At 52.6% G+C, this 25004-nt stretch overlaps 4 protein-coding genes and 1 long non-coding RNA gene across 6 annotated transcripts in view; 2 read left to right on the forward strand and 3 right to left on the reverse strand.

Annotated features, from left to right (window-relative positions):
* NAALADL1 (N-acetylated alpha-linked acidic dipeptidase like 1) overlaps window positions 1-3130 on the forward strand; it is a 16416-nt gene extending 13286 nt beyond the window's left edge. Inside the window, exons 9-18 of the mRNA XM_010957109.3 lie at window positions 6-91; window positions 172-235; window positions 320-387; window positions 610-701; window positions 782-872; window positions 1624-1705; window positions 1790-1963; window positions 2041-2128; window positions 2239-2331; window positions 2649-3130. Of these exons, the coding sequence (XP_010955411.1) occupies window positions 6-91; window positions 172-235; window positions 320-387; window positions 610-701; window positions 782-872; window positions 1624-1705; window positions 1790-1963; window positions 2041-2128; window positions 2239-2331; window positions 2649-2835 (1025 nt within the window). The 3' untranslated portion in view covers window positions 2836-3130. The remainder of the gene's footprint in view (window positions 1-5; window positions 92-171; window positions 236-319; window positions 388-609; window positions 702-781; window positions 873-1623; window positions 1706-1789; window positions 1964-2040; window positions 2129-2238; window positions 2332-2648) is intronic.
* Window positions 3131-3277: 147 nt separating this feature from the next.
* SAC3D1 (SAC3 domain containing 1) lies at window positions 3278-5821 on the reverse strand. The gene is made up of 3 exons (XM_010957110.3): window positions 5666-5821; window positions 4896-5476; window positions 3278-3888 (listed from the first exon to the last, which is right to left on the reverse strand). The coding sequence occupies exons 2-3, from the start codon at window positions 5467-5469 to the stop codon at window positions 3386-3388; spliced, it is 1077 nt and encodes a 358-aa protein (XP_010955412.2). The 5' UTR covers window positions 5470-5476; window positions 5666-5821; the 3' UTR covers window positions 3278-3385.
* A 379-nt stretch (window positions 5822-6200) lies between these two features.
* Window positions 6201-15078, reverse strand: SNX15 (sorting nexin 15). The gene is made up of 8 exons (XM_074371772.1): window positions 14857-15078; window positions 12291-12326; window positions 11949-12069; window positions 10323-10438; window positions 10052-10220; window positions 9592-9735; window positions 7079-7336; window positions 6201-6766 (listed from the first exon to the last, which is right to left on the reverse strand). The coding sequence occupies exons 1-8, from the start codon at window positions 14953-14955 to the stop codon at window positions 6660-6662; spliced, it is 1050 nt and encodes a 349-aa protein (XP_074227873.1). The 5' UTR covers window positions 14956-15078; the 3' UTR covers window positions 6201-6659.
* LOC123617431 (uncharacterized) lies at window positions 12008-23849 on the forward strand. Its single transcript, XR_012509519.1, has 3 exons — window positions 12008-12145; window positions 12248-14797; window positions 23717-23849. It is a non-coding gene; the product is annotated as an uncharacterized LOC123617431 (long non-coding RNA).
* ARL2 (ARF like GTPase 2) lies at window positions 18300-24577 on the reverse strand. 2 transcript variants are annotated; one of them, XM_045518177.2, is made up of 5 exons: window positions 24375-24577; window positions 21506-21686; window positions 21243-21405; window positions 19722-19802; window positions 18300-18764 (listed from the first exon to the last, which is right to left on the reverse strand). In XM_045518177.2, the coding sequence occupies exons 1-5, from the start codon at window positions 24466-24468 to the stop codon at window positions 18630-18632; spliced, it is 654 nt and encodes a 217-aa protein (XP_045374133.1). In that variant the 5' UTR covers window positions 24469-24577; the 3' UTR covers window positions 18300-18629. The 2 variants fall into 2 exon arrangements, with proteins under 2 accessions (XP_045374133.1, XP_010955409.1); XM_010957107.3 differs by having other exon boundaries at window positions 21506-21616; window positions 24404-24563.
* Between the last annotated feature and the right edge of the window lie 427 nt (window positions 24578-25004).

Below are 25004 nucleotides of genomic sequence, written 5' to 3' on the forward strand. Positions count from 1 at the left end.
CCCAGGCACCTGGCGACCCCGCAGATCAGTAGTGTTTGCGAGCTGGGGGGCAGAGGAGTTTGGGCTCATTGGCTCCACAGAATTCACCGAGGTGAGTGAGCCCCACAGCATAATGGAGGGGATTACCACAGCTGGGCAGCATGGGGCCTACATTGTCCCTTCCACCTGCAGGAGTTCTTCAGCAAGCTGCAGGAGCGCACCGTGGCCTACATCAACGTGGACATCTCGGTGTTTGGTAGGAAGGGCTGCTGGGCTGACTCAGGGAGGAGGGAAACGAAAGAGCGGGGGGCCGAATAGTCTCTTTTTGATTCTCTCGCAGCCAATGTCACCCTGAGGGCTCAGGGGACGCCCCCGGTCCAAAGTGTCATCTTCTCTGCAACCAAACAGGTGAAAGGCAGAGGGGCTGGGAGCCAGGCGGGGAGGGGGATGACCAGAGGCGGGACTATGCGTAGGTGGAGCTAGAGCTGGTACTTATCAGAGGGGCTGCCGGGTGGGACTGAGGCTGCCGGGCGGGCCTTGTAGGAACTGCAGGGTTGTGCGTAGGCTGGAGATGGAGGACCTGCTGGTTGGTGGGTCCCCAGCCCTGAGACTAGATTTCCCTCCGGTCAGATCCCCGCCCCAGGCACCAGCAGTCTCAGCATCTACGACAACTGGATCCGATATAGCAACCGTAGCAGCCCGGTGTACGGCTTAGTCCCCAGGTGAGCAAGGACCGGGACGAGGATCCTGGGCTGGTGAGCTGGCCCAGCACCTTGCAACCTGACCATCTTTCTTCCCACAGCCTGGGCACTCTGGGTGCTGGCAGCGACTACGCACCCTTCGTTCACTTCCTGGGCATTTCCTCCATGGACCTCGCCTACAACTATGACCGGGTAAGCGGGCACCCTTCCATCCCCCAGCTCGGTACCTTGCTCTACCAGGCCCCTCCTCTTCTTTGGGCTGCTCCAGTGCACACTGCCTCGGCTCCATCACTAAGTAGCTGTGCTACCTCGGCCCAGTTTCTTTACTTCTCTTGAGCTTCTGTTTACCTTCATCCATGTAATTTGATCAAATTTAAGATACTACTGAGTGTAAGATGCACCGTTATGTGATGCACTGTTCAGGAGGGAAACAAAAACTACTATCAGTTAGGATGATAGGATGACATTGACTGTAAGAAGCATCCCGATTCCAGAGATCTTAAAAGGTGAAAAAGTTTATCTCAGAATAGATTAAACTACAGTATAAAATGGGGGTGGTTTGGGGTGAAATGAGCTAAGGGGTGCCAAATGCCCAGCCTTTGTCTCCCTATTTGATGCCCCCAAAGCCCTTTCTCCCCTCTATTGCCGAGCTGCTCCTGGAGGTGGAGCTGGGCTTTGAACCCTCTTGTCTGACTGCAAAGCCCCAGGTTCTCCTCCTTCATGTGAAATGGGAAACTGGCACCTGACCCAGCTGTGTTACTTATTCGCTGTGTGATGTCAGGAAGGTTACTTAACCTCTCTGAGCCTGTTTCCTCCTCTGTAAAGTGGAAACTCTAGAACCTTCCTCGCAGATGTGGTGACCATTTGAGATAAGGTCTCTACATTGTACACCTCCTTCCGCTTCCCATCCCAAGCCTGTCACCTCTGGGCCTTGTTCCCCCAGAGCAAGACCTCAGCCCGGATCTACCCTACCTACCACACGGCCTTTGACACCTTTGATTATGTGGACAAGTTTGTGGACCCTGGTGAGAAGTGGGACAAGGGGCATCCTGAGGCTGGAGGAAGACGGGCTGAAGATTGAGCCCTGGCCTTGTCGCCCTCCCTGCAAGGCTTCAGCAGCCACCAGGCTGTGGCCCGGACGGCGGGAAGTGTGCTTCTCCGGCTCAGTGACAGCCTCTTCCTGCCTCTTAATGTCAGTGACTACAGCGAGACCCTCCGCAGCTTCCTGCAGGCTGCTCAGCAGCATCTCGGGGCCCTGTTGAAGCAACACAGCATCAGCCTGGGTATGGAGCCCCCTGAAGTGACTGGGGTGTGAGAAGCCCTGCACCCCCAGGGCTGAGATGCTGGCTATTCCCCACAGGACCTCTGGCGACTGCAGTGGAGAAGTTTGAGGGGGCAGCCACGGTGTTGGACCAACACATATCAACAACGCAGAAGGGCACCCCTGAGTGAGCAAGGGCTGCAATCAGGCATCTGGGAGGGTGGCATCCAGGGCAGGATGCAGGCTGGCAGCTGGGCTGCTAGCTGTAGGGTGACCAGAAGGTCCTGTCACCTCCAGCCCCCTGCAGGTGCGGATGCTCAATGATCAGCTGATGCTCTTGGAACGCACCTTCCTGAACTCGCGAGCCTTCCCAGAGGAAAGCTACTACAGGTGAGCCTGTCCCAAAGCTCTTGGGAGGTGCCAAGGGATGAGGCAGGAAAATGTTGGTTTTGCTGGCCTTGAGAGCACAGCCCAGCCCCTTGAGACAGCTGAGGAGTCAGGCAAGGGAGGGGAGGCAAATCGGTCAAGGTCACCCTGGGACTAGAACCGACATCTCTTCCCATCACCACTGCTGTAAGGGCCCCAGCTTTCAGAGGGCAGGAAGAGGTGCTTTTGTCCCTAGCTGTATACAGGAACTGTTTCAGGCTGAAGCGCCCCTCTTCCCTGGCCCCTGAATGACCGTGATCCTCCCCCATTTCTCCTGTCAGCCACGTGCTCTGGGCACCTCGCACCGGCTCTGTAGCCACGTTCCCAGGCCTGTCCAATGCCTGCTCCAGGGCCACGAACACAGGCGCTGGATCTGCAGCCTGGGCTGAGGTGCAGAGGCAGCTCAGTATCCTGGTGGCGGCCCTGGAGAACGCAGCAGCCACCCTGAGGCCCGTGGCTGACCTCTGACCCTCATTCTTCAGCTCCTCCCAACCCTTTATCTTAACCCCAGCCACTCCAGTTTCCTTTGAGTGTGTCCTCTGATGCCAGAAGACAACGGAACGGCAGGACTCTCTCAAACTTCTGAGGCAACAGCTCTGGGTCCCACCAGTGTGGTCACTTAAGGGGAGTGACAAGCCCCAGATGAAAATTTCCCTCATCCTGGCTCTTGGTTGGCAGAGGGTGAACAGGAGACAAGGATGGTGGGAATGGCAAAACCACCAACTGCCCTTGGTAGTGGGTGGGTGAGGATGGGATGCATAATGCCAACCAAGACATCAACTCAGAGACCACCAGAGGGGAACTGAGGCCCAGGGTGGGTAGGGCATTGCCCAGTTTGGGTTCCTCTCCCCCCATACCCCTAGCAAGTCTCAATATCCCCCTGCCCTCCCTCAAATAAATCAAGCCTAGCTATTGTCCCCGCAAGACAAGTTCATTTTATTGTGTGGAAATCATGAAAAAAGAAACCTGAGTGTTTCAGACCCAGTCCTGGAGCTTTGGGAGACTGCATAGCCCCTCCTCATACTGGGGACTTGGGTCTGTCCACAGCCTCATCTTCCTCCTCTGCCATGACCACCTCTTCCAGGGTGCGCCCTCCAAGTTTGCTCCCCACCAACACTTGGCAGGTCCCAGCAGGTAGCAGCCCCTCCTCAGTGTAGTGACCCCTCAGGAACACAACTCTCTCCTGTCCATCTAAGGGCAGTCCATGGGCTTGGCACAGGTCCCGTGCCTCCTCGGGCCCATCCAGGGCCAGTAGGTGGACCAGGAAGCTCAGAGGCAAGGTCTGGCCCTTAGGGGTGCTCAGGGCACGAGAAAGGCGGGCCAGGGCTCCCCGGCGGGCACGGCCCACATGGCACCACACAGCACAGCTCTGCAGGTAGGGCAGGGTCCGGAGCAGGCGAAACAGGCGGGCGGTGTTGCCTTCGCGGAAGGCCGAGTCGACTGCCAGGACGGTACACAGGGCTGGGCAGGAACGCAGGGCAGCAGGTAGCTGCAGAACCTCGTGAAGGGCCTCCACCGAGCCTGTAAGGGCAGGAATGAGGATGCTGAGTCCTTCCTGGAGCCGGCCCACCTTCCACCCTATCCCCTTAGGTCTCTCCCTATCTCCCCTCCCACCTCCTCTGGCCCTCCAAGGATCTCTGCTCTCCACCTCGCTCCGCCCCACATCCCTGCTCTGCCAGCCCCCCACCCGTAGGCCAAACTGACCTTCCCTCCCCCTTAATCCCATCAGCCCCTTCCTAAGCCATATCAGAATTTGTTGCTGGAGGTTCCAAAACCTCTTCAAATAGTCTGGATCCTCATAATAAAGTGACACAGTGTTTATAGATAAGGGAAACAGACCCAGATAATTTAATGACTTGCCTGAAATGGTCCTAGAGTTCTTATATAGTAGAACCTGACCCAACCAAATCCAAGTTTTCTGACTTTGAACCCAGCCCTTTCTCTGTACCCTAGCTATGGGAGCCGGCTCTGCCACACCTTCCCCTGGCCACCTAGTAAGGCAACGTCTTCTTCAAATTCTGCTCCTGCTCTCCTTCCAGGAGAATCACGACACTTGGGTCACTTTTGTAAACTGAGGCTTCTGACCCTTTAGCAGGTTGTCAACAGCATTTCAGATACAATTAAATAGAGTAGAATTTATTTAAACGGCACCATCCATCCATGAAAAAGATCTAAGGTTGAAACTTCTGCCTCATATTTGTGGGCTATGTGTTCCTGGCTCATTTGCCACACTGACTGAACTGGAGGTTTAAAAAAAGCTTGACAGTCACTATCCTACCTCATTCCTTTCCAACCTCATTTCCTCCACTTTCATTACCAGAAAACTGAGACCCAGAAATGGGAAGGGACAGGCCAGAGGTCCAGGCTGGGGCTCGGTGCACTGGCTGAGACACACATCTAGGAGATAGGACGCAGAGGGAGCTACTGGTGAGGTTTTAAAGCTTCTCCTTCTTTTCCCGGCCTCCACTGTCCACACTGAGGGCCACCTGCCCCCGCGCTCTGCTCTGTCGCTGGGACCCCCGACTCACCCAGGTTATAGAGCAGAAAAAGGCCCTGGAAGGCTGCCTGGCGGTGGTGCGGCCCACCGCCCAGCGCGTAGCAGCGCCGCAGAGAACCGAAGCTCTCCTGCACCTGGGCCTGCAGCAACATCAGGTCCGCTGGACTGTGCGCTGTGTCGGGTCCGAGCCGCGCGACCACGGCCAGCAGCACTGCCAGCGCCGCTTCCAGCACCAACGCCACCTCGGCGTCGCCCGCGCTCTGAAGGGCTAGGTCCAGCCGCACCGCGCGCAACCGATCCGCCACAAAGCTGGCCACCTCCGCGGGGGATGCGTCGGTACGCTCCGCCACCTCACTGGCCAGATAGCGTACGGTGGCCAACAGCACGGACGGCGGACGCAGCTGGCTCGGCGGGGGCCGAATCTTGCCGGCGGCCGGCCGGCTGTACTCCTTCACAACGCGCTGCGGGTCGGCTCGGGGCTGGTCTCCGCGGTACCCTGGCGCCACCTCGAAGCGGTGCAGGCGGCGCTCCTTTTCGCGCTGGACGCGCTCGGCGGCTGGACACATGTCCAGGCACGTGCCCACCGGCAGCTTGCTGCCGGACATGGGTGAGCTGGAGGGAAAGGATGGGCGCTCAGCATCCCATGTACAGCTGCAGCCACTCGCCCCATTCTGCGGGAGGGCACGCCGAGGTCGGCGGAGGCTCAGGGGAGGGTCGGGGCGGGGCGGACCCCGCCCGGCCCCCTTCCCCGGCCAGGTCCAAGCGTGCCCGCCGCCCGTTTGGCCACCGCCAGCCTCTCACCGACTCCCGACGCCTCCCACAAATACTCGAGCAGGCCTCCCGAGATGCTCTGCGTTGTAGTTCTTCTCCGCCAAAACTCTTCTGCACTCTCAGGCCCCGATAAGGCCCTCCCACGATGCACCGCTGTGTCCCAAACCACTCCCGTGACGCAACGGTTTGTAGCCCCTTCCGCAACCAATCGCTTTGTAGGAGAGGCGGGGCAGGAGTGAGGTCACGCCTTTCCAAGCTCCAGCCCTCTGATCCATTACTGTTTGGCTTTGGACCACCTGCCCAAAATGCATACTCTTGCTTTGTTTCCTCTCCATCGTCCTTTTCACCCAATAACCTGGCTCAATCTGCCTTAGTGTCATTCTTTTCTTTTTCCCTGGAGACTCCTCTACATATTTTCTAGATCAGGGGTCAGCAAACTTTTTCTGCAAAGGGCCCAAACAGTGAATGTTCTGGGATTTACAGGTTGCAACCAGTCAACTCTGCAACTAGTCACCTCTGCTGGTGTGGGAAAGCAACCACAGACAATACTAACGAATGAGCCTAGTTGTGTTCCAAAAAATTTTTATTTTTAGATACTTAATTTTCATATAATTTTCACCTGTCACAGATACTATTCTTTTGATTTTCTTCAACTATTAAAAAATGTAAAAACTATTCTAGCTCATGGGCCTTACAAAAAAAGGCAGTCTGCCATATTTGGCTGCAGGCCATAGTTTGCAGACCCTGGTTCTAGAAGGATAAACTAATAGTTTAGGGACCAGAGCTACTGCTTACATATCAAGATAGAGACAGGCAGGATCAGAAGTGAGAGTCCCTGATTCCAAGGTGGCAGGTGTGCTCAGGGAGCTGAGAATTCATTATTTTTCTCATTCTTGGTCCAGTTCTATATAGAAGTGGCCTGTAGAGTTATAAGACCAGGAGATCAGGCCAGGCACCAGGGAAAGGAGAAGAGGGTGGCTGGCAGTGCTGGAGCTCAAGTCCTGGGAAAGGGTCCACTCTTCTCTCAGGATGGGCGCTGGGACAGATGCAGGTGCAGGATTTCCTCTGCCCGCTTCAGATACTCAGCTGCCTTCTTCTTCACTCCCTCCCGGCGGGCAGGTGAAGGGTCACCTGTGAAGACAGAATGGTTCAGCAGAGGTACCTGGTCCCAAGTATCTGGGTTCAGAAGCTATGGTCTAGCCCTTTACAGTTCATACAGCATCACCATGTGTCTTTCCCTGCTCCCTGAGAGTCAGATATATCCTCCTCATTTTACAAATAAGAAAACTGAGGCCACAAGAGGTAAAGAAACTGCCCAGGGTTATGTAGCTGGTCAGTGAGAAGCAATTCTGATCTTTGATCTACTTGTTTCTCACTTTCCTTTCCCTTCAAGGTACCATCCAGGACCTGAGGCCTGACCCTCCACCCTGCAGTCCTGCTCACCAGGCACTCCCTGAAGCAGGATATGCACGCCATCCCGGTAGCCCTGCAGAGCTGCAGGGTAGGCGCCTGCCTTCTCGTCCTGTAGGGCCTGGGTGATGAGCTCTGTGGCGTGGCTTAGATAGGCAGGGGTAGGTCCTCCTTCTTCATCCTCTTCCTCCTCCTGCCCTCCTGGCTCCCAGGGTTTCTGGTCCAGCCTTTCAGATTCTGCCTCCAATGCTGCCAGCTCACCTACATGAGTAGGACTGGGGCCTGCACCTTCTGCAATCAGATATGGAGGACTCAGGCCAGATTGGCCCTTCTTTTCCCAGGGCCTGTTGTCCACCCACAGACCTCCTTGCCCACCAGGGTACCAACCTGTCCTGGGTTGCTCAGTGTCTGAGCAATCCAAAAGCCACTTGTGCGTAGCAAACTAGCCATCGTCTATTTGGTTGGTGTTCATGCACTTTTGTCTTACCTTACTAATTCTTTCTTTTTATTTCTTTCTTTTAATTGAGGTATAATTGATTTATAAGATTATATAAGTTACCAGTGTAAAACATAGCCTAATTCTTTCTTTAGGTACATATTAACATTAATTTGTGAGCTCTGGGTCAATAGTATTATTTCCCTCCTGACTACAGTTCATCTACAAATCCAAAACCTACCTCCAAAGGTTTAGCTGAAGGACACCACACCAACTATGCCAGGCCAAGGGCAGAAATGCTTCAAGCCTTGGAATCTTAAAATAATGGATTCAGAGGATCTCAAGGCTATTTTAGGGTCTCACAATTTCAGCTGAGGCCCCAAAGGTGAAGACAGTCAGTGGTAGGTAATTAGAATATTCCAGAGAGAAGGTCTCATCATATCCCCTAGGACTGGCAAAGAGATGGTCAAAGATCCTCTCTGCAGCTTATACAAAAGGCTAGAGATTTGGTGAATTTTTGATGAAAAGGCCTTTGAAGGGACAGTGCCGGAGCAGGAACCACCACTACATACCACTGGCCAGGAGAGGGAGGGGTGGGCCTGTCTCCAACCCCATCCAAGGGACCCCACATGGAGACCAGTGGCCTCCTACAGGAAGGGAAGATGACATCTCACTTCCCAGATGGACTTACGGCCCTCCCTGTGTTGCTAATGGAGAAGGTGGAAGAGTTCTTGGGATGCCCTAGTACTTGAGTTCAGGAGTCTGGTGTACATGATGGAGAGAGAGATGAGTACTGGCTCCTTGCCTGGAGAATTCTGATGGTGAAAGGCTTGCTGGAGGTGCCCACCAAGTGGGGCAAGGACACGAGGCAGCATCTAAGCAAACTGCACTTCCAGGCTTGGTGGGGGCAAGGACTTAGGAGTTTTTCCATGGGCCAAGGAATGTCTCATGGGAGCTCATGGTTTAAGGAGTCTTGACAGGCTCCTGCCCAAGCATCTGGGCCCTGGGCACCCCAAGGGGTGTGGCTGGAGAAGGCAAGAGTATTTGAACGCCTGCTTCTCAGTGGCAGGGCTTATCAGCTGCAGTGACACTGCCCCTGCCTTTCCCCTCCAGTCCCTTCTATCCCTTCCCCAACCCTGGAGGGGCCAGAGCATGGAGGGGGGGAGGGAGCAGAATAAGAAGAGTAAAAGGACACTCCTCATACCCTTGTCACCAGGGCCAGAGGCCAGGCCACCGGTCAGGCCTGAGCTGGTGGAGGGGTGAGGCTGAAAACTGGATAGGAGACTGAGGTCCTGATTTGGATCGGATCCCGGGATGAGAGAACTCAAATGCCTGAAACTGATCAGAAAGGTAAGGGCCTGCCCAGGAGGTCACCAAAGGTGGAAGAAGGGAGCCCAACAAAATGGGCTTAAAAAAGACTGCTGTGAATCCACAATGAAACTGTTTCACAATGATCCCGAAGTGAGATCAGCCACTTCAACACCCCAGTTGCTGTAACAGCATAAACTCAGAGAACTTTAGAACAAAAAGATTCAGTGTCTCAGAACCTGGGATTGTCAAGTCCCTAGATCTGACAAGGAGCTCAGGACCAGTGCCTTCATGGGGAACTTCTATCTCTGGTACCCACACATGCCAGCGGCTGCTCCAGGGGCCTCCTCTGCTGTCCTCTGAGCCAAGACTTCACCCCTTTTCACTAACAGGCCTCTTCTGCCTTTAGGATCTACAGCTGGATCCTGAGACAGCCAGGAACCCCCCACCCCCCGGGCTTCCAACAGAGGAACTCAGACCTTCCCGGGGCAGGGTGACCCCTCGCCCATTCCAAAGCTTTCTCAGGGAGAAGATCCCATGGAAAGTAGCTCACTTCCTCCATGGTTGCTGACAGTACAGGGCACCCAGCTCTCCAGCACGGCCCCAGCACTCGGGAAGGGGCACTGCTTCTAATTCTCATTGAGGCTGCCGTTCGCCCACAGGGCGAATTTTTTCTCAAATTTACACAGCCACCACACTGGCCAGCTGGTGGCTATGCCTGCCTCAGCCTCCCTGCCCCTAAGGACCTCCAGCCCAGCTCCTACCTGCCCCACCCCCCACCCCACTTGTCCCAACGTGTTACCTTCCTTGGAGAAGGGGTCGAAGAGGGCAAGCTCAGCCTCGGTGAGAAGGCCTCGGGAGGGGGAACTGGACGCCTCCTCGGTGCCCCCACAGTTAAAGAGGAGATCCAGGGCCTCCTGGGCAGGGCTGGATGGTGGAGGATCCACTGAGGAATAGATTGTTGGGGACATTCATGCCTGCCTTTATTGTTTCCCAGCTTTCAAAATGTAATCACCCTCTCACTGAATCCCTGCAGCAACCTGGGGCATAGGCAAGCCCATTCTTAAGGTCTGTGCCCAGATTAAGAAACTAGCCCAGAGAAGGAAAATGACCTGGGCAGAGTTCCTCAGCAGGATGATGGTAAAGGAGCTGGGAAACACCCCAGGCTTTTCACTGAGGAGGGAGTGTCCCCCCAGCCCCCCTGCCAAACATACACACATTCTAGATCCTCCAGCCCTGGCTCTCTCTCCCACCCCATGTACCTGGCACCTCCAACTCCTCGAGGCCCCTCCTCTCCACTGGGAGTGGCTGGGGCAACCAGGGCTCATGAGGCTGCAGCCGAGGCTCGTCAGGGGGTGGTGTGGGGATCAGAGGAGGTGGCAGGATGTGCATGTCCCTGGATGCCTCAGAGGGCCGTGTCACCTCCCCACCCTGCAAGAGAGAAAGAGTAGCCTGGAGGTGTCACAGGGTGCAGCCTGGCGGGCAGGTAAGCTTCCCAAGTGCTGGGGAGAGGGGAAGAACAGGTACACGTACCCGGAAAAACTCCTTGAGTTGAGGGCTGTTGTTGAGCGCGGGGATGTGCACAGTGAAGCGAAGCAGGTCCTCAGCCCCCTTCCGCCGCTCCTCGATCACTGAGGCTTCAAACCGGCCTGCACCCGCCAGGGCAAGGGGCAGGGAGAGAAACAGTGACCCACAGGGGCTTCTGGCCCCTGTGGGCCACTATTCCTGGTTCTGCCTGAGAGGGTCTGAGCAGCCCACCACCCCTTCCCCATTCTCCCAGCAATCTTCCTTGGCTCTGCCCAGGGTGAGAGTCTGGCAAGGAGGGACCGATCTCCTTATCCATTTTCCAGATGTTTAGGGAGCACCTATGTGCTAGGTTCAGAAGATGAATGAGAGAGAATAGCAGAAAGCAAAATGAAACCTAGCAGGTTACTGAAACACTGCCAATATGGGTTTTACAATGTGACTAGTTGTATGACAAACTTTTCATATTAGTTACTGCTTGAAGCTACATCTCTAAGCCTTTTTAAAGAAATGGTTTCTGGTTTCCCTTTTGATTGCTGCAATAAAATATTATGTTTGCAAAAAAATAAAAAAACAAAAAACAAACAAAAAAGGAGGATGAATGAGAGAGGTCTCTGGATATCACATCCTAGACAGGGGGAGGCAGGCAACCAACCAGAAACAAATAATTTCAGATGGTTTTGATATAATAGAAAGGCAAATAAGAGAGGGGAAGTGACTTGCCCAAGGTCACACAGCAAGTAGCCCCATATTTACAGTTTCACTGTTCTCTTCAAGGCAGCAGGCAGTTATTTATTTAACTCTGGGCTAGTTATCATGCTGCCAGGGGGAGTAGCTACTGTATTCCCCACTGTCTGGCATAATCTGCCAGTAGTGACCTTTCACCTTGCCATGAAAGAACATCTGTCAGTCTAGAGACCCAAGGAACAGATCAGCCCTGTCTACGAGAAATAATATGAAACTCATGTGTAAGTTATAATTTTTAGTAGCCACATTTTTAAAAAAAAGTAAAAACAGGTTAATTTTAATTACATATTCTATTTAACCCAATATATCTAAAATATTCTCATTTGAACATGTAATCGATATATAAAATATTGAAATAGTTTACATTCTTTTTTTTTTTAAATGAAGGCACTGGGGATTGAACCCAGGACATCGTGCATGCTAAGCATGCGCTCTACCACTGAGCTATGCCCTCCCCCCAGATTCTTTTTTCAGCTGTATTCGACCAGTGCAGCACCTCTCAGTTCAGCCTAGCCACATCTCTGGCGCTCCTCAGCCATAGGTGGTTCAGGGCTGCTGTTTCTGGACAGCACAGGTCTGGAGGAAACATTGGTTTGTGGCTTGGAATTCTAGTTCTGCCCCTTTACCTCCCTGAGACTCAGTTTCCTCATCTTGGAAATGGGGCTAATGAGGACAGGCGTGTTAAAGGGCTCAACATACAGTATGGGAAAAGCTCAGAGCGGTTTCCCTAGGTGAAAAATGAGGCCACCTTGAAGGGCCCTTCCAGCTGTCTGAAACATGTCTTTGCCATGAGTTTCAGGCTCCCTTCTATTCAGCCTTCACCAGCAGGGGTCCCCTTTGAACAACTCTCTCTTCATTTTTGGCCTGAATGCCTAGATCAAGACTCACCAAACACCTGGGCGCGGGGGAAGGCAGGAAACTCCTCCAGGCGGCGGAAGAGGTTGCGGTGGGTGTAGGCCAGGTCTCCGTGCAGCTTCCGGAAGTCGCTGTAGCGCTTCCAGACCACCACCTAGGAGGCACATGGGACTTGACTGGGACAAGCAACAGTGGGAAGTGGCCATCCTCCCTCCCTGCCTGGCCCCAGGGTGTGTGTACATTAGGGCGCAGCACCCACCCCCCTCAGGACCAGGGAGGAACAGGGGCTGGTCTCCTGGCAGAGTTACCAGCTGTTGCTTTGCTGTTTCCAGATCTGGAATTGGGAAACGGTCCCCTTCCTCCCAGGAGCCTCACCTCTTTGACATCCTCCGGGTCCCTCTTTGAGATGAACTGAGGAAGAAAGGCAAGAACCAGGTGAGACCAGAGACCGACATCTGACCCCATCATCCTATACAATCGGAGGATGCCCCAGGTACCTCCCAGCCCCATTGAGAGGGGCAGAGCCCTTTGGCTACTGGTATCAAGGGGTCCTGGCTTTGAGGCTTTGAGTGTAACTTTGGCTAGTTTTTCTACCAGGCAACTCAGTTACTTCATCTGTCAAATTATCCAGGTCCTTGGACTCTTTAGTCAACAGAAATTGATAAGAGGTCAGACGAGAAATTCAGGCAAGGCTTTATTGGAACTCATGCTGCAGTACAGGTGCCCTCAGTTGCTCTCTTAGGAGGGCGGGCTGGTTCCTTAAATGGGGTGAAGGTAGGGGCGGAGCAGTAGGCTGGGCCAGAGCAGTGGCTTAGGTGGTCCGGCACCCCCTTGGTGGTGCTGTCTGCAGTGATCATGCACAGTGCCCTGCTTTTGCTACTGGAACCACAGAAGTGACAGTTGGTTTGTGGCCTTTTTGTATCTTATTGTTCAAAATTGCCTGGACTTTGCATGCGTGCAGTTATTTTCAGTCCCTTACAGTTTCTTAGTATTCTGTTTGTCTGGGTGTAAGTACAAGCACTGGGTAAAGGGTCCCAGGTCCCAGGTCCCAGCCTGTCTCAAAATGCAAGTATCCCTAAAGGCCCATCTAGAGGACTCCTCCCTCAGCCCAACTTGTATCTCAGTTCCTTCAAAAGGCCAAGTCCCTGCATTTCCTTCTGAAACCAGAGAACCTTGAGTTCTCTAAAGAATGAGGTTCTGTCCCAGGAGCCACTTCTTCCTTAAAGGAGGAAGCCTCTGTGGGTGGACACTCCTGGACACAGAAGAAACTGTGGGACTCCTGAAGAGCAGACTGGCCTCTGAGGTGGAAAAAAGACTCTGTTTTCATTATGTATGTTCATAATAATTAAAAAATAACACCCTGCAGCTTAGAGTAACTTTTTTTTTTAATTTAATTTTTTTTGGTGGAGGTACTGGGGATTGAACCCAGGATCTCGTGCATGCTGAGCATGTGCTCTACCACTGAGCTATTACCCGCTCCCCACAACCCCCAGCTTGGAGTAACTTTGACAGTTTTGAAAACATCTCCTGTTTATTATCCTAGAGCCCAGGAAGGCAGACACCAAAACGTGCCCATTTAAAAGATGAGGAAATGGAAGCTTAGAGAAGGGATGTGACCTGTTGGGGGACTGCTAGCACTGCAACCCTGGCCTTTGCTTTTCACAACAGACTGGCTTAAAACATTTGGGTAAAAGAAATTATATTTTAAAACCATTGAGGAATATATACCTGACAAAGGACTCTTACGCAGAGGATATAAAGAACTCCTACAAATCAATATTAAAAAAGACAAACAACCCAACTTTACAAAATGGACAAAATACTTGAAGAGGCACCTCCCACAAAAAAAGATGTTTAAATGGCCAATAAGATTATGAAAGTGTGCTCAACCTCATTAGTCATCAGAGAAATGCAAAGTAATATTCCAATGGAATACTACACACCCACCAAGAATGGCTATAATTAAAGATGCTGATGCTACCAGGTGCTGGCGAGAATGGGAGTATAAAATGTTACAACTACTTTGGCAAACTGGCAGTTTTACTAGGAAAACTGGCAGTTTTACTAGGAAAGCTACCCATGTGTCCATCAAATGACCGAGCAATTCCCAGGGACTATATTTTTATTTGTATTTTTTAGGCATGGGAAAGGCATAAAAGATTTGGGGAAAGCTCATTTTAAACATCTAGGAGTCTGTACTTAAATCATTTTGGAAGTGTTTATGTTTTTGCTTCACTTTAATAGCTACCAGTTTAATAGTTGTCTACTTCAGAAGTGTAAAAGCAAAAAAAGAATTTACAGTGAAAAATTTTCCCCAATCAGTTCTTGTATATCATTCTACAGATGTTATTATACTTTCTATTTTTAATCCTTTTTCTGATTTCCTCTGTGTGTTTATAATGTTGATATTGCTTCATACATCAATTTTAGTCTTTATCTACTGACTTCCTGATATGACTGTGAAGAGGAGACTTACTCCTTAATTTTTTTTTGAATTGTATGAATTTTTAGTCATACACAAGCATTATTTTGTGAAAAATTAAAAGAAATTGAACTCCTTTAAAAAAGTCTATGTAAATATCAAACAAACCAATAAACAAAACAAGAGATTGGAGAACTAACCAATATTTGGGTTGAGCCAGAGTTTTCATGTTAACTTAAATTCACGGCCTAATGGCCAAACGCCACGCATTGGGCGTGGACATCCACACCTCGTCCTCTGGAAACTGCCGTCACGCCCTTTTAAAAGGACAGCGCCCTCCTATGGCCCCGCCTCCTGGTGGCCAAAGACGTAAACGAAGGCCCTATCGCCATCTCTCCTTAAAGGGGAAATCCATTTCTGTCGTCTAAAATGGGAGCTTCCAGCAGCGGCTTGCCTTAAGGTAAAACACAGCCCCCCTCTTGTTAAAATGGTAAAGGTCCCCGATGGGTCCCACCTCACCTGCGCGGTCACTTTGTACTCGGTGTAGCCCTTCGGGTGGGTTCGAGGGTCGGAGACTGTGTAGTGCCGCAGAAAGTCGTCCTTCGCCTGACGAGACATGGCAAAGGAGCTGGAGCGGAGCTGACCGCTGGCCTCCGCCTCCTCCACGCCGCCCCCGCCCCTCCAGGTCAGTCTCCGCCAGCCACCGTCTCGCCCGGGCCTGGGCCCTTCCTCCTCGGGCCCAGGGAGCTGGTCGCATGTGACCGTGCAATTCTCTGGCAGGGCGCTTGGCCAAGGGACCGTCTAAAAAGTTCTCGGTTGTTGGCAAAGCATGAACTAGGTGATTTGAGAGTAAGGATTGGGGAGGTTGTGTCACTCAATTCTGCCTTGCGATCAAGCCCAACCGACCCGAGTGTAAACCCTCATCATAAATGACTTCTCCTTTGCTTCCCAATTCCTTTCTTTCATCCATCCACCCACCTTTTATTGCGTTCAATATGTGCCAGACATTGCCAAATTATTTCCCTGTCTCCCTCCCTAGGATTCACTAAATTCATCTTTTCTGGAAGGGTAGGGGGAGCAAAAACAACCCCAGAGAAGCACGGAGGTTTCATGGGTTCTAAAGTAACACTTATTAACTGCTTGAGTTTCCTTTAACTACTCGAGCCTCAGTTTCTCATCTCTAGAATGGGGATGTTTATAATAGAACCTACTGTAGCGAATGTTTCTTTTTCCTTTGTGGTTTGTCCAGCATTCACCCCTGCCTCTTTCTGTTAGCACCATAGCACCAGATCTTTGGAGGTTGTTCAATAGTTTGTGCAGCCCTCCAGCCTCTTAGCCCAGAATCCAAAGGTGCCAGCTCCTTTCCTTGCCCCAGGTCTTGGGGAGGGGTTGTGGTTTTGGGGGGACCTTCTCCTGAAGCCTTGGATCTTGAGTGAGGGACAGAGGGCACAGTGCCTGGCAAGGGGACTGATTTGCTCCTTGAGTACAGTGTTGGCTGTGGGTTTGGCTGCCCAGCCTCTAGAGCACTTTTCCAAGCCTTGATGTCCAACCTCCATTGAGATGCCATGAGTCTGCTGTATTCTTCCAAGAAAGGTTCTTCCTGCTGAAGGCAGTTTTGATCTGTGTCTGGGCAGACCATCCAGGACCCTGACTGATACCACCACCACCACCAGGTTGTGAAGCTTAAACGTGGCATTGTGCTGGATGAAGCACTCATGGCCACTCTTGTTACTGGAACTCAGATGAGTGGGCTTTGTAACTCCAGAAAGAAACACAAAGTGGGGTGGAGGGTATAGTTCAGTGGTAGAGCACTTGCTTGTCATGTATGAAGTCCTGGTTCAATCCCCAGTGCCTCCATTAAGGAAAAAGAAAAAAATCACAAAGCGAACTCCCAAATCAGACTGTCAGGTGTATGGAAAAAAGGTAGCTTATCCAGGAGGTATTTGGGAGGAGGCTGGGATTGGGTGGTGTCCCCTCCCACAGTACACATCAGGGCTCCTCTGAAGACCCCTTTCAACATCGCTCTTGGTCTTCAAAGTTCTCTTGGCAGAGCAGAGGCTCCAAGTTCCCTTCTCACCCATCATTCGCTCCCCTCCCTTGCCCGGCAGCTCCCCGTTCTCCCCTTTCTGCCTTCTTTCTCCATCTAAGACCTTTCCTATCCAGATCAGTTTAGCCCCAGCCCTTCTCCAGATCTCCAGTTCCACCAGTCCCGTCACTGGGAGAAGCAAACAGAAGGCAGGGAAGAGGGAAAAGCTGCGGGGGGCCAGGTCCCCACATTCCCACTGGGTCTGCTTGACTATATGAAGCAGACTTTCTGCCACAGCTCATACTCCCCATGCATAGGCCTTTATGATGAGTATAATCTTACTATTTTTCCTATTTACCTCTAAACCATGCATAATTCACGTTTGGAATCAGGATGCTGCTTTTTAAGGGCCCCCCGGAGGACTTGAACACTGGGTTGACTTACCCGGATCAGTGGATGGCTGAGTTCACACTGAATCTGCTTGAACTCATACTGATTGAAATAATGATAATTATAGCTGACATATAGTGCTTATGACACACAAGACACCCACCCATTTGTTCCTTCTCCCAACTGTAGGAGGTAGGTGACATTATCTTTAACCCAGATGGGGAAACTGAGGCACAGACATGCTAAGCAACTTGCTAATCATCAACGAGTGAGTGGCAGAGCCAGGGTTTGGCTCTGGAGACTGAGTGTGTCCACTTACGGCAGGGGAGGGAGCATGGGGACCACAGCGTCTGTCTTGCACAGAAGACAGGGCAGGCAGTTCTAAATTTCTACACTGAAGGCCAGTTCATGTTTCAAGGTTGTCCACCCAACACCCATTTCCCTCTTCCATCCTAAAAGAGCCCAGATTTTGCACAGGTCTCTCCCCTCCAGGAAGGGATCCCAGTGCCAGTTTAGGAGTAAATCGCTATCTCTTCCTCTCTTTTCCTTGCCTTCCCTCATAGACACATTAGGCTCTATTTGGCATTTGAATTTCCAGCAGAGAGAGAAAAATAGAAGACTGTTAGTAGGGTGTAGTTGCTAAACATGCTGGGTCCAAATCGCAGATCCTCTCCTTCCTCACTGGTTTTGTGTAAGTCACATAACCTCCTGGAGGCTCAGTTCCTATATAAATGGGGACACTAGGAGTCTGTCCTGCTTGGGGCCATTCTTCAGTGTGATGGTAAGTGAAGAATGCCTCAAGCAGAACCCTGCAGAGTAAGCATCCACTAGTAGGACCACAGCAAGGGGCCCTGTGAAAACACCCAGCTGTCCTGCCACCTGGATTGGGGCCCTGAGGTCCCCTTGGTTCCCATCCTTTCCCAGCTGCCCCTGCTTCAGAGTGCCTTTAGTTTTCAGGGAAGGCTCCTTCCTGGCTCTGCTCCTGGTTTGCTAGCTTGGCATGATGCCCACATCTTCCTACACAGGGGTCCTCATCCCTGTCTCCCAAAAGCCCTTGCTCTTCATTCCTCTGTCCTGTGGTTCCCTCTACTGGAACCACTGCTGCCTCATACAGCTGTGCAGGTTGTCCACTGCACATGGGTCCCTTGCTGCAGCAGGAGGTTGGGAGCTGAAATTCTGCCCATGTTCCATTAAACAAGCTGTGAGCCTGATGTGGGGGAGGCATTGCTTTTTCTAATTCATACCTCTAAGGGTAGCAGTAAACCATCCTCTGGTAAACCAGCCTCCCCCTTATTCTAGCCAGAAAACGTCTACTCATCCTTCACTCTCAGCTTTAATGTCACCTCCTCTGGGAAGCCCACCTGGACTCCTCCAAATGGAATTACACAGCCCTGTCCCATGCTTCTATAACTCTTTGCCATCTCTTTGACACAGCGACGGTTGGTTAACCTTCTGCCTGAAATTATCTGTTCCTTTGTCTCCTGCAGGACTGTGGGCTCTAGGCAGTCTCTAGAGCTGTTGAATCAGCAAATGACTCAGCCAGGAATGGGGGCAGGGAACAATTTATTCCCACAGCTGAGCAAAGGACAAGGCCCACAGCCTCAACAGCAGCAGGGGCAGCCCCATCCCAGCCCCAGTCCTCTCATCTTGGTACAGCAGCTGCAGGCAGGCTGGGTCAGGAGCCAGGGTGACAGCCCTCCTGCCAGGGGGGCTGGCTGGCCACGGAGAAGCAGTGGGCAGCAGTAGCAGCAGCAGGTTACAGAGGGGCATGGGGTGTTAGTTGGGCTGGCTGACTCCCATCCCCCAATGGATGGTGCTTGGTGAGGGCCTGTAGAGTGGGGGCCGGGACTGTGAGATGGGGGGCATCTGTAGTGGCTCAGTCGGCCATGAAGATGCGGCTGGAAATGTCATCCAGGAGCCAGTCGATGCCAGGCAGCAGGTTCTCCCCGGTGACGGCACTGCAGCCCTGGATGCACCAGTGGTGGCTGCGGATGGAGTCCAGCTCCAGGGCCTGGGAGGGCAGAAAGTGATGATGGGCCCCAGTGACCACAGGTCCTGTCCACTCACAGCCCATTCCCTCTCCTGGCCCAGGGGGGATTCCATGCCTCCCCTAGGAGCCTGCTTTGGGAAGCTGTCCCTGGCCCAGGTGAAGACCTATCAGCCCCTCTGGGTACCTGGGCTCTTTGCACACCACCATGCCAGCACTGCCCCTTAATAATGGAATAGCAACAGGGGCTCCCGACATTGTGCTATGGGCCCTACAAACGTCCTCTCATCCATTCCCCACAAGGCCCCATAAGCCAGGGATTGTGTTTTACTGAGAAGGAAACCTCAGAGAGGTTAAGCAACCTGCCTAAGGTCACACAGCTAGTAAGCGGCAGAACCTAGATTCTAACCCCACTCTTTCTGGTGTTCAAGCTCTAGAATAAGAGTTAAGATGCAAGCTGGGGTCGCAGAGCCCTGCGTTTAAATCCTGGCTTACTGGCTGTGTGACCTTGGGCAAGTTACCTAACCTCTCTAAGCCTGTTTCACCATCTGTAGTATGATAATAATAGTTTCTACCTTGTGAGGTGGTTGTGAGAATTGAATGAGTTAATCCATGCAAAGAGCCTAGCACACGGAAAGCACTCACTTCTTCTTGGCTACTAATTGTCCTGTGGAATAATCTGTCTGCAGGTCTGCCTTCCCCCAGGCTGTGGGGCACAACTACGTCTTATTTATTTTTTAAAGATTTGTTGATTTTAATGGAGGTGCCAGGGATTGAACCCAGGACCTCGTACATGCTAAGCACACACACTACCACTGAGCTATAGCCTCCCCTACAACTATGGCTTATTAATCAGTGAATCTCTTGTACCCTGAATAGGTCCTGCCACACAGCAGGGGCTAATAAATGCTTTCATAATAAATTAACAAAGAAATGCATGCTCCTTTTGCTCCACGAGCCTGTGCCAAGGCCTGGACTCACCTCGCGGATGGCGTTAGAGGACAGTGCTCCGGGCAGGTCCTGCTTGTTGGCAAAGATGAGGAGGGTCGCTCCAGCCAGGCGCTGGGGAAGAGAAATAGGTGGGTATGGGGGTTGGAAGCTCAGAGGGCAGCCTGGCCCCATCACTAATCACACTGAGCATCTGGGGTCAGAGATCCACCTGGAAGATCTGGGCAAGGTCCCATGGTGGTGGGAAAGGCCTAAGTGGGTGGGTAGTGTAGAGACGGCCTTTGTGTCCAACAGTTATTGAGTGGGGAGAGCCCTGGGTTGGCCTGGCACCTTGGTGCCAGCCCAGTCACCACCCAGTGGGCACCCCTCTCCTCTGTGCCTCAGGTTCCTCTTCCAAAAATGGGGAGGGGGCAATGGACAAGACGATCCCTGAGCCCTTGGGTTCCAGACTGCTCTGATCTGATGACCTGACAGGCACAAAGAATGCGACTGTCCCAGGGGCTTTGAGGTCTGTTAGAAATGCCCTTTTCCTCTTCCAAGTTCACGTAGCCCTCTGTCCCACTACTCTGTCAGGTCTCACTCTCTGCCTGTGATTCCAGTAATATCCATATATGTGTTTGTGACTGGGAATCCCTCTATGTGGGTGGTGGATCTAGCCCTTAAAAAGGGCCTCGAGGTGCCAGGTCAGGGCTGAGCATCTCATTGGGCCTGCTCAACATCCCTGTTTATGCCTGCTGTCCCTGTGTAACAATTAACAACCCCCTCTTTTATTCTCAAAAGTGTCCTACTTTTCAACTAAATGCAGTGTCATAACCTGGATCAAACCCTGGAACAGAGAAAGGATATTAATGGAAAAACTGGTAAAATCCAAATAAAATCTGTAGTTTGGTTAATAGTAACTTACCAATGTTAATTTCTTAGCTTTGACAGATATATGGCAGTTCTGCAAGATGTTAACCTTAAGGGAAGCTAGGTGAAGGATATATGGGGTATCCCTTCCTTATCTTTGCATCTTTCCTATAAATCTAAAATTTTATTTTAAAAAGAGCATTTTGGCCCAGATAATAAATTTTAAGATCACTGTAATTATAATGTCCATCTGAGAGATGAGGCAGTGGAGATTCAGAAAAGTTAAATGCCTTGCCTGAGGTTACACAGCGAAGAGCCCAACTCCTGAGCCAGGTTCCACTGCCTCCTAAAGCTTCACACACTGGCCTCAAGTCATCCTCCTAAAGCCTGATTCAAGGTGCAGAAACTGACGCTCAAGGTGGTGAAGCAGTGACATGGTAGGGATGTGAACCCAAGTCTCGGTCCTCAGTATAGACATGCCCATGACACTTGTGGGCTTCTCTGGACCAGGTGTACAGGTTGTCTCTGCCTCCCCAGTGGCAGAGTGAAGGAACAGATCTCACCCTAGGTGTCCCTCTGCGTTCATGGACCCCATCAGGGAATCTGCTGAGGAGGGTGTCCACACATCCACAATATGCACAAACTACTGGGACCTGGACACTGGGGGAAGCCCCACTCCCCAACTCCGCCAGGTAACCTGCCCACCTCCTCCACCAACAGGCTCTGGAGCTCCCGCTGGCAGTCCTGCATGCGCTGGCGGTCAGCGCTGTCCACTACCCAGATGAGGCCGTCGGTGCTCTCAAAGTAGTTCCGCCAGTAGGACCGCAGGGACTTCTGGCCACCCACATCCCAGATGTTCAGCTTGAATCTGGACAGGGAGAGAGTGGCTGGAGGGTCAGCCTGGCCCCTCGCCCGCCTGCCCGCCCTGCCCTGCTCTGGGCAGGCCCGCCCACAGGGAGCCCGCTCACCCTCGGTGCTCCAGGGTCTTGATGTTGAAGCCCAGTGTCGGGGAGATGGTGTCGATGTCTTCCCCATTGAACTTCTTGAGGATAGTTGTTTTGCCAGCATTGTCCAGGCCGCTGGGGCATGCCAGGCTAAGGAGAAGTCCCCATGCTCTGCAGGGTGGTGACATCATCACAGTGCCCCTCTCTTAGGGGACAAATCATTTCCCACCACATAGCATAATAAGCTGAGTACATGTCTGACCCACAGGCTAACTGTCAAAGTATCAAGAAATAAATAGCTTACCATCTTCCTCTGACCAGGGGCTCCTTAATTCATCCCACATTTACTGAATACCTACTCTGTGCCACAATACCTCTGGTGCTTGGGGTGCCCCAGAGTCACAGTCCCCGTCTTGTGCAGCTTACACTCCAGCCTGAGACAGTCAGTAGAGTGTGAACAAGTGGGAAAGAAGGCCCTGAAGGTCCCGGTGAGTGAAAGCAGCACAATGGAGAGGCTTTCAGAGAGGGCCAGCGGAGGGGCTCCATTTAGCATGGCACCAGGGAAGGCCTCTCTGACCGTCTTCAGCTGAGGCCCAAAGTGCAAGGAGCCAGATTATTGAAGGACTGGAGGAAGGGCGTTCAAGGCAGAGGGAATAGCAAGAGCAAGTATCTGGAGGCAGCCACCCTCACCTTTCTGTTTCTGGAATATTCCAAACCCTTTGCTGCTGAGTGAGTGTGCAAAGGGCTAAGGTGACCCACCAGAGACCTATCCTGCACTTTCCTCCTAACGGTTAAGGGGGCTTGCAGCTGGGCAGCGGGGCCCAAGGCAGAATTTCTGCTCACCTGACCTGGGGCGAGGGACTCAACAGTGAAATGGGGGTGATAAGAGAACCCCTCCTGAGACCCAGCCTTAGTCCCTGATAGTTGGCCACTGATTATCCCTCTCACCCCTCAGCTCCATCATCCATGTTTCCTTCTCCACTGGACCATTCCCATCAGCTGGCAAGCTGGTGTCTCTCCCACATTAGAAGAAGCAAACACCTCTTGAGCCTTCTCCCCCTCACTTTTTCCTTTATTTCCTTCTCTTTTACAGCAGATCGCTTCAAAACTGTGGTCCAGACTCAGCCTCTTCAATTTCCATCCTGCTCTTTCTTGAACCCATGAAACTCTTGCTCCCGCTGCTCCCCCAAAACTGCTCTTGCCAAGGTCAGTCCTTAGATCCACCATCTCCTCCACTGGCTGGGCAGTCCTCAGCCCTCTTCCTCCTGCTCCATCAGCATCCCGGAGTGGCCAGCCCCCTCCTCCCCTCCAGGACACGCCCTGGTTCTCCTCCCTGGTCACTCCTCATCTCCCTGACCTTTAGATCTGAGCACACCTAGGTTCTCTTCTCTGTCCACACTCACTCCCTCAGCGATCTCATCTGGAATCATGGCCATCAAATACCACCTGTATGCTGATGACTGCCTAACTTCTAATTGTTCAGGCCAGAAACCTATGAGTCATGCTTAGCTTTACCCTTCTTTTCACACTCGTGTCCGTCCAATCCAGCAGCAATTCCTGCTGGCCCTACTATCAAAATATGCCCCCACTTCCATCACCTCAGTGCCTCCACTCCGACCCTACCATCTATCTCACCTGTTACTGCAGTGACCTAATACTAGTCTCAGATCCCTCCTTTCTGCACTTCTCATGAAAAGTCCAGAACCAAAAGGCCCCTGGTGAGGTGGCTCTTCCATCTGACCTAAACTTCCAGTACTCTCTCTCTCCAGCCACCCTGCCCTCCTTGACATTCCTTTGAACACACCAGTTGAGTTCCTCCTTGGAGACATTTACACTTGCTGTTCCTTTTGCTTTAACAATTTCCCCCAGATTATCTATATGGTTCATCCCTCACCTCCCTGCCTTTACTCAGCTGTCACTTTCTCCGTGTGGCCTTCTTTGACCACCTTATTTAAGCTGCATTTTCCTCCATACATGCTATATATTTTACTTGTTTATTTTGTTATCATCTTTCTCCCCTCAGCATTACATAGAACGTCCATGAAGGTAGGGTTTTTTTGTTTTGCTGTTTTACCCCAGCCCCCAGGATAGTCCCTAGCACACAGTAGGCACTTAATAAATGTTTATTGGCTAAGTGATTTCTTTGTGCCTTTCTCAAAGTTCTTTAAAACAGACATGGTGTGAATATTACGTTTAAGTTATTTGCACACATAAATGTCTTATCTCCCCTCCTAGGGGAATTTGGGGTGAGGCCGGCCCAGCTCTAGGATCAGAGTTCCTCCCTCCACCCACCGCCCGGGGCCTGGCACAGAGGAGGGCGAAGGAGTGAAGATGCCTGCTCATAGGACTGAGAAGGTCAGCGGGGCCCTTGGGCTTACAAGCCATCAACCGCTGGGACACGGACTGGCCATGAGGCAGCAAAGAGATGGACAATTGGACCCACCCGCGAAAGGACCTGCAGAGTCCACACCCGCCTACCCTGGGGGTGGAGGGCGGGGCCCGCACGCCCGCGGGAATCCGGCCTAGGGGCGGGACCGGGGTCTGGCACCTTCCGACGGGGCAGGAGGCGATTAGGGCCGTAGAAGACAGCGGCCCCACGCTTCGTCCAGACCGACGCGTGGTAGCGTCCGAGTCACTTCTGGGCCCCACCTCCCCCTACAATGGGACATCTGGTCCAGCCGCTGTGCCTTTACGCCCCCACCTTTGGCCTTGGAAACGAACCCTCCCCGCCCAGAGCCGGTGGTACGGACTCCCCTCGGCCCCCCGCCAGAAGCGATGGTAGGGTCCACGTGCGTGACGCACAATGGGCAGTTGGTATGGGCCCGGCGGCCGCGCAACCCGTGCCCAGTAGGGGGCGCCTAGCACCACCCGCCCGGCCGGGGCCCCCAGCTACCCTCGCGGCTCCGGCCTCCTGGAGGATACAGCATGAGCAGACGCAGCTCCCGTTCTTTCTGCTTCATCTTCTTCAGAATGGTCAGAAGCCCCATGACCTAGTAGCCCCCTCCGGGCCGCCGTTTCTTCCTAGTCCCGGGACCCCTTTCCCTGCTCCTATTGGCTATCGGGCCTACCGACAACACAGCCTATTGGCCGGCGCCTCACTTGAGCCCGTCCTCTACCCACGTGACCACGAAGCGGCCAGGCAGTGCGGCTGCGTCGGTTGGTCCCTCCAGCAGTGCTGGGGGCTTCTGCGCTGTCACCTGCGTTAACCCTTCGCATCCCGAGGGCTTGGGTGATGAGAGCACCGCTATTCTTTGCTTTCCAGGAGCCCAGGCTCGGGTGGAAACGGAAATCTGAAGTTCCTGGGTTGTGTCTTGGTTGCATAGGGAGTAGGAGTTTTGACTCAGGATTCAGAACCGAGAGCCGCAAGCATGTTGACGTCACCCGAGGGCCAGTGTAAGGCTCTGTTCCTCGGAAACAAGGTTCAACTCCTGGTCATCTTGGGCCTCGGCATCATTCTAAACCTGCCAGTTACAGGGCTTCCCCCTTTCCCCGGCTCCTGGAATCGTAGAGGGTAGGCCGGGGG

This window comes from Camelus bactrianus, chromosome 10 (assembly GCF_048773025.1).
Source record: "Camelus bactrianus isolate YW-2024 breed Bactrian camel chromosome 10, ASM4877302v1, whole genome shotgun sequence".
NCBI classification, from domain to species: Eukaryota; Metazoa; Chordata; class Mammalia; order Artiodactyla; family Camelidae; genus Camelus; species Camelus bactrianus.

Excerpts from the sequence above, each read along its gene's own strand:
- SAC3D1 (XM_010957110.3), bottom strand. The coding sequence starts at position 5,469 with ATGTCCGGCAGCAAGCTGCCGGTGGGCACGTGCCTGGACATGTGTCCA. Across the intron at positions 3,889-4,895 it reads TTTTCTGCTCTATAACCTGG|GCTCGGTGGAGGCCCTTCAC; the intron begins GTGAGTCGGGGG and ends CTGCCCTTACAG.
- SNX15 (XM_074371772.1), bottom strand. The coding sequence starts at position 14,955 with ATGTCTCGTCAGGCGAAGGACGACTTTCTGCGGCACTACACAGTCTCC. Across the intron at positions 10,439-11,948 it reads CCCCCGCGCCCAGGTGTTTG|GCCGGTTTGAAGCCTCAGTG; the intron begins GTGAGTCTTGAT and ends TGGCGGGTGCAG. Across the intron at positions 7,337-9,591 it reads CGACCCCTTCTCCAAGGAAG|AAGGTGCAGGCCCCAGTCCT; the intron begins GTAACACGTTGG and ends ATCTGATTGCAG.
- ARL2 (XM_045518177.2), bottom strand. The coding sequence starts at position 24,468 with ATGGGGCTTCTGACCATTCTGAAGAAGATGAAGCAGAAAGAACGGGAG. Across the intron at positions 21,687-24,374 it reads AGGAGGCCGGAGCCGCGAGG|AGAGGGGCACTGTGATGATG; the intron begins GTAGCTGGGGGC and ends TTGTCCCCTAAG. Across the intron at positions 19,803-21,242 it reads AGAGCCTGTTGGTGGAGGAG|CGCCTGGCTGGAGCGACCCT; the intron begins GTGGGCAGGTTA and ends TCTCTTCCCCAG.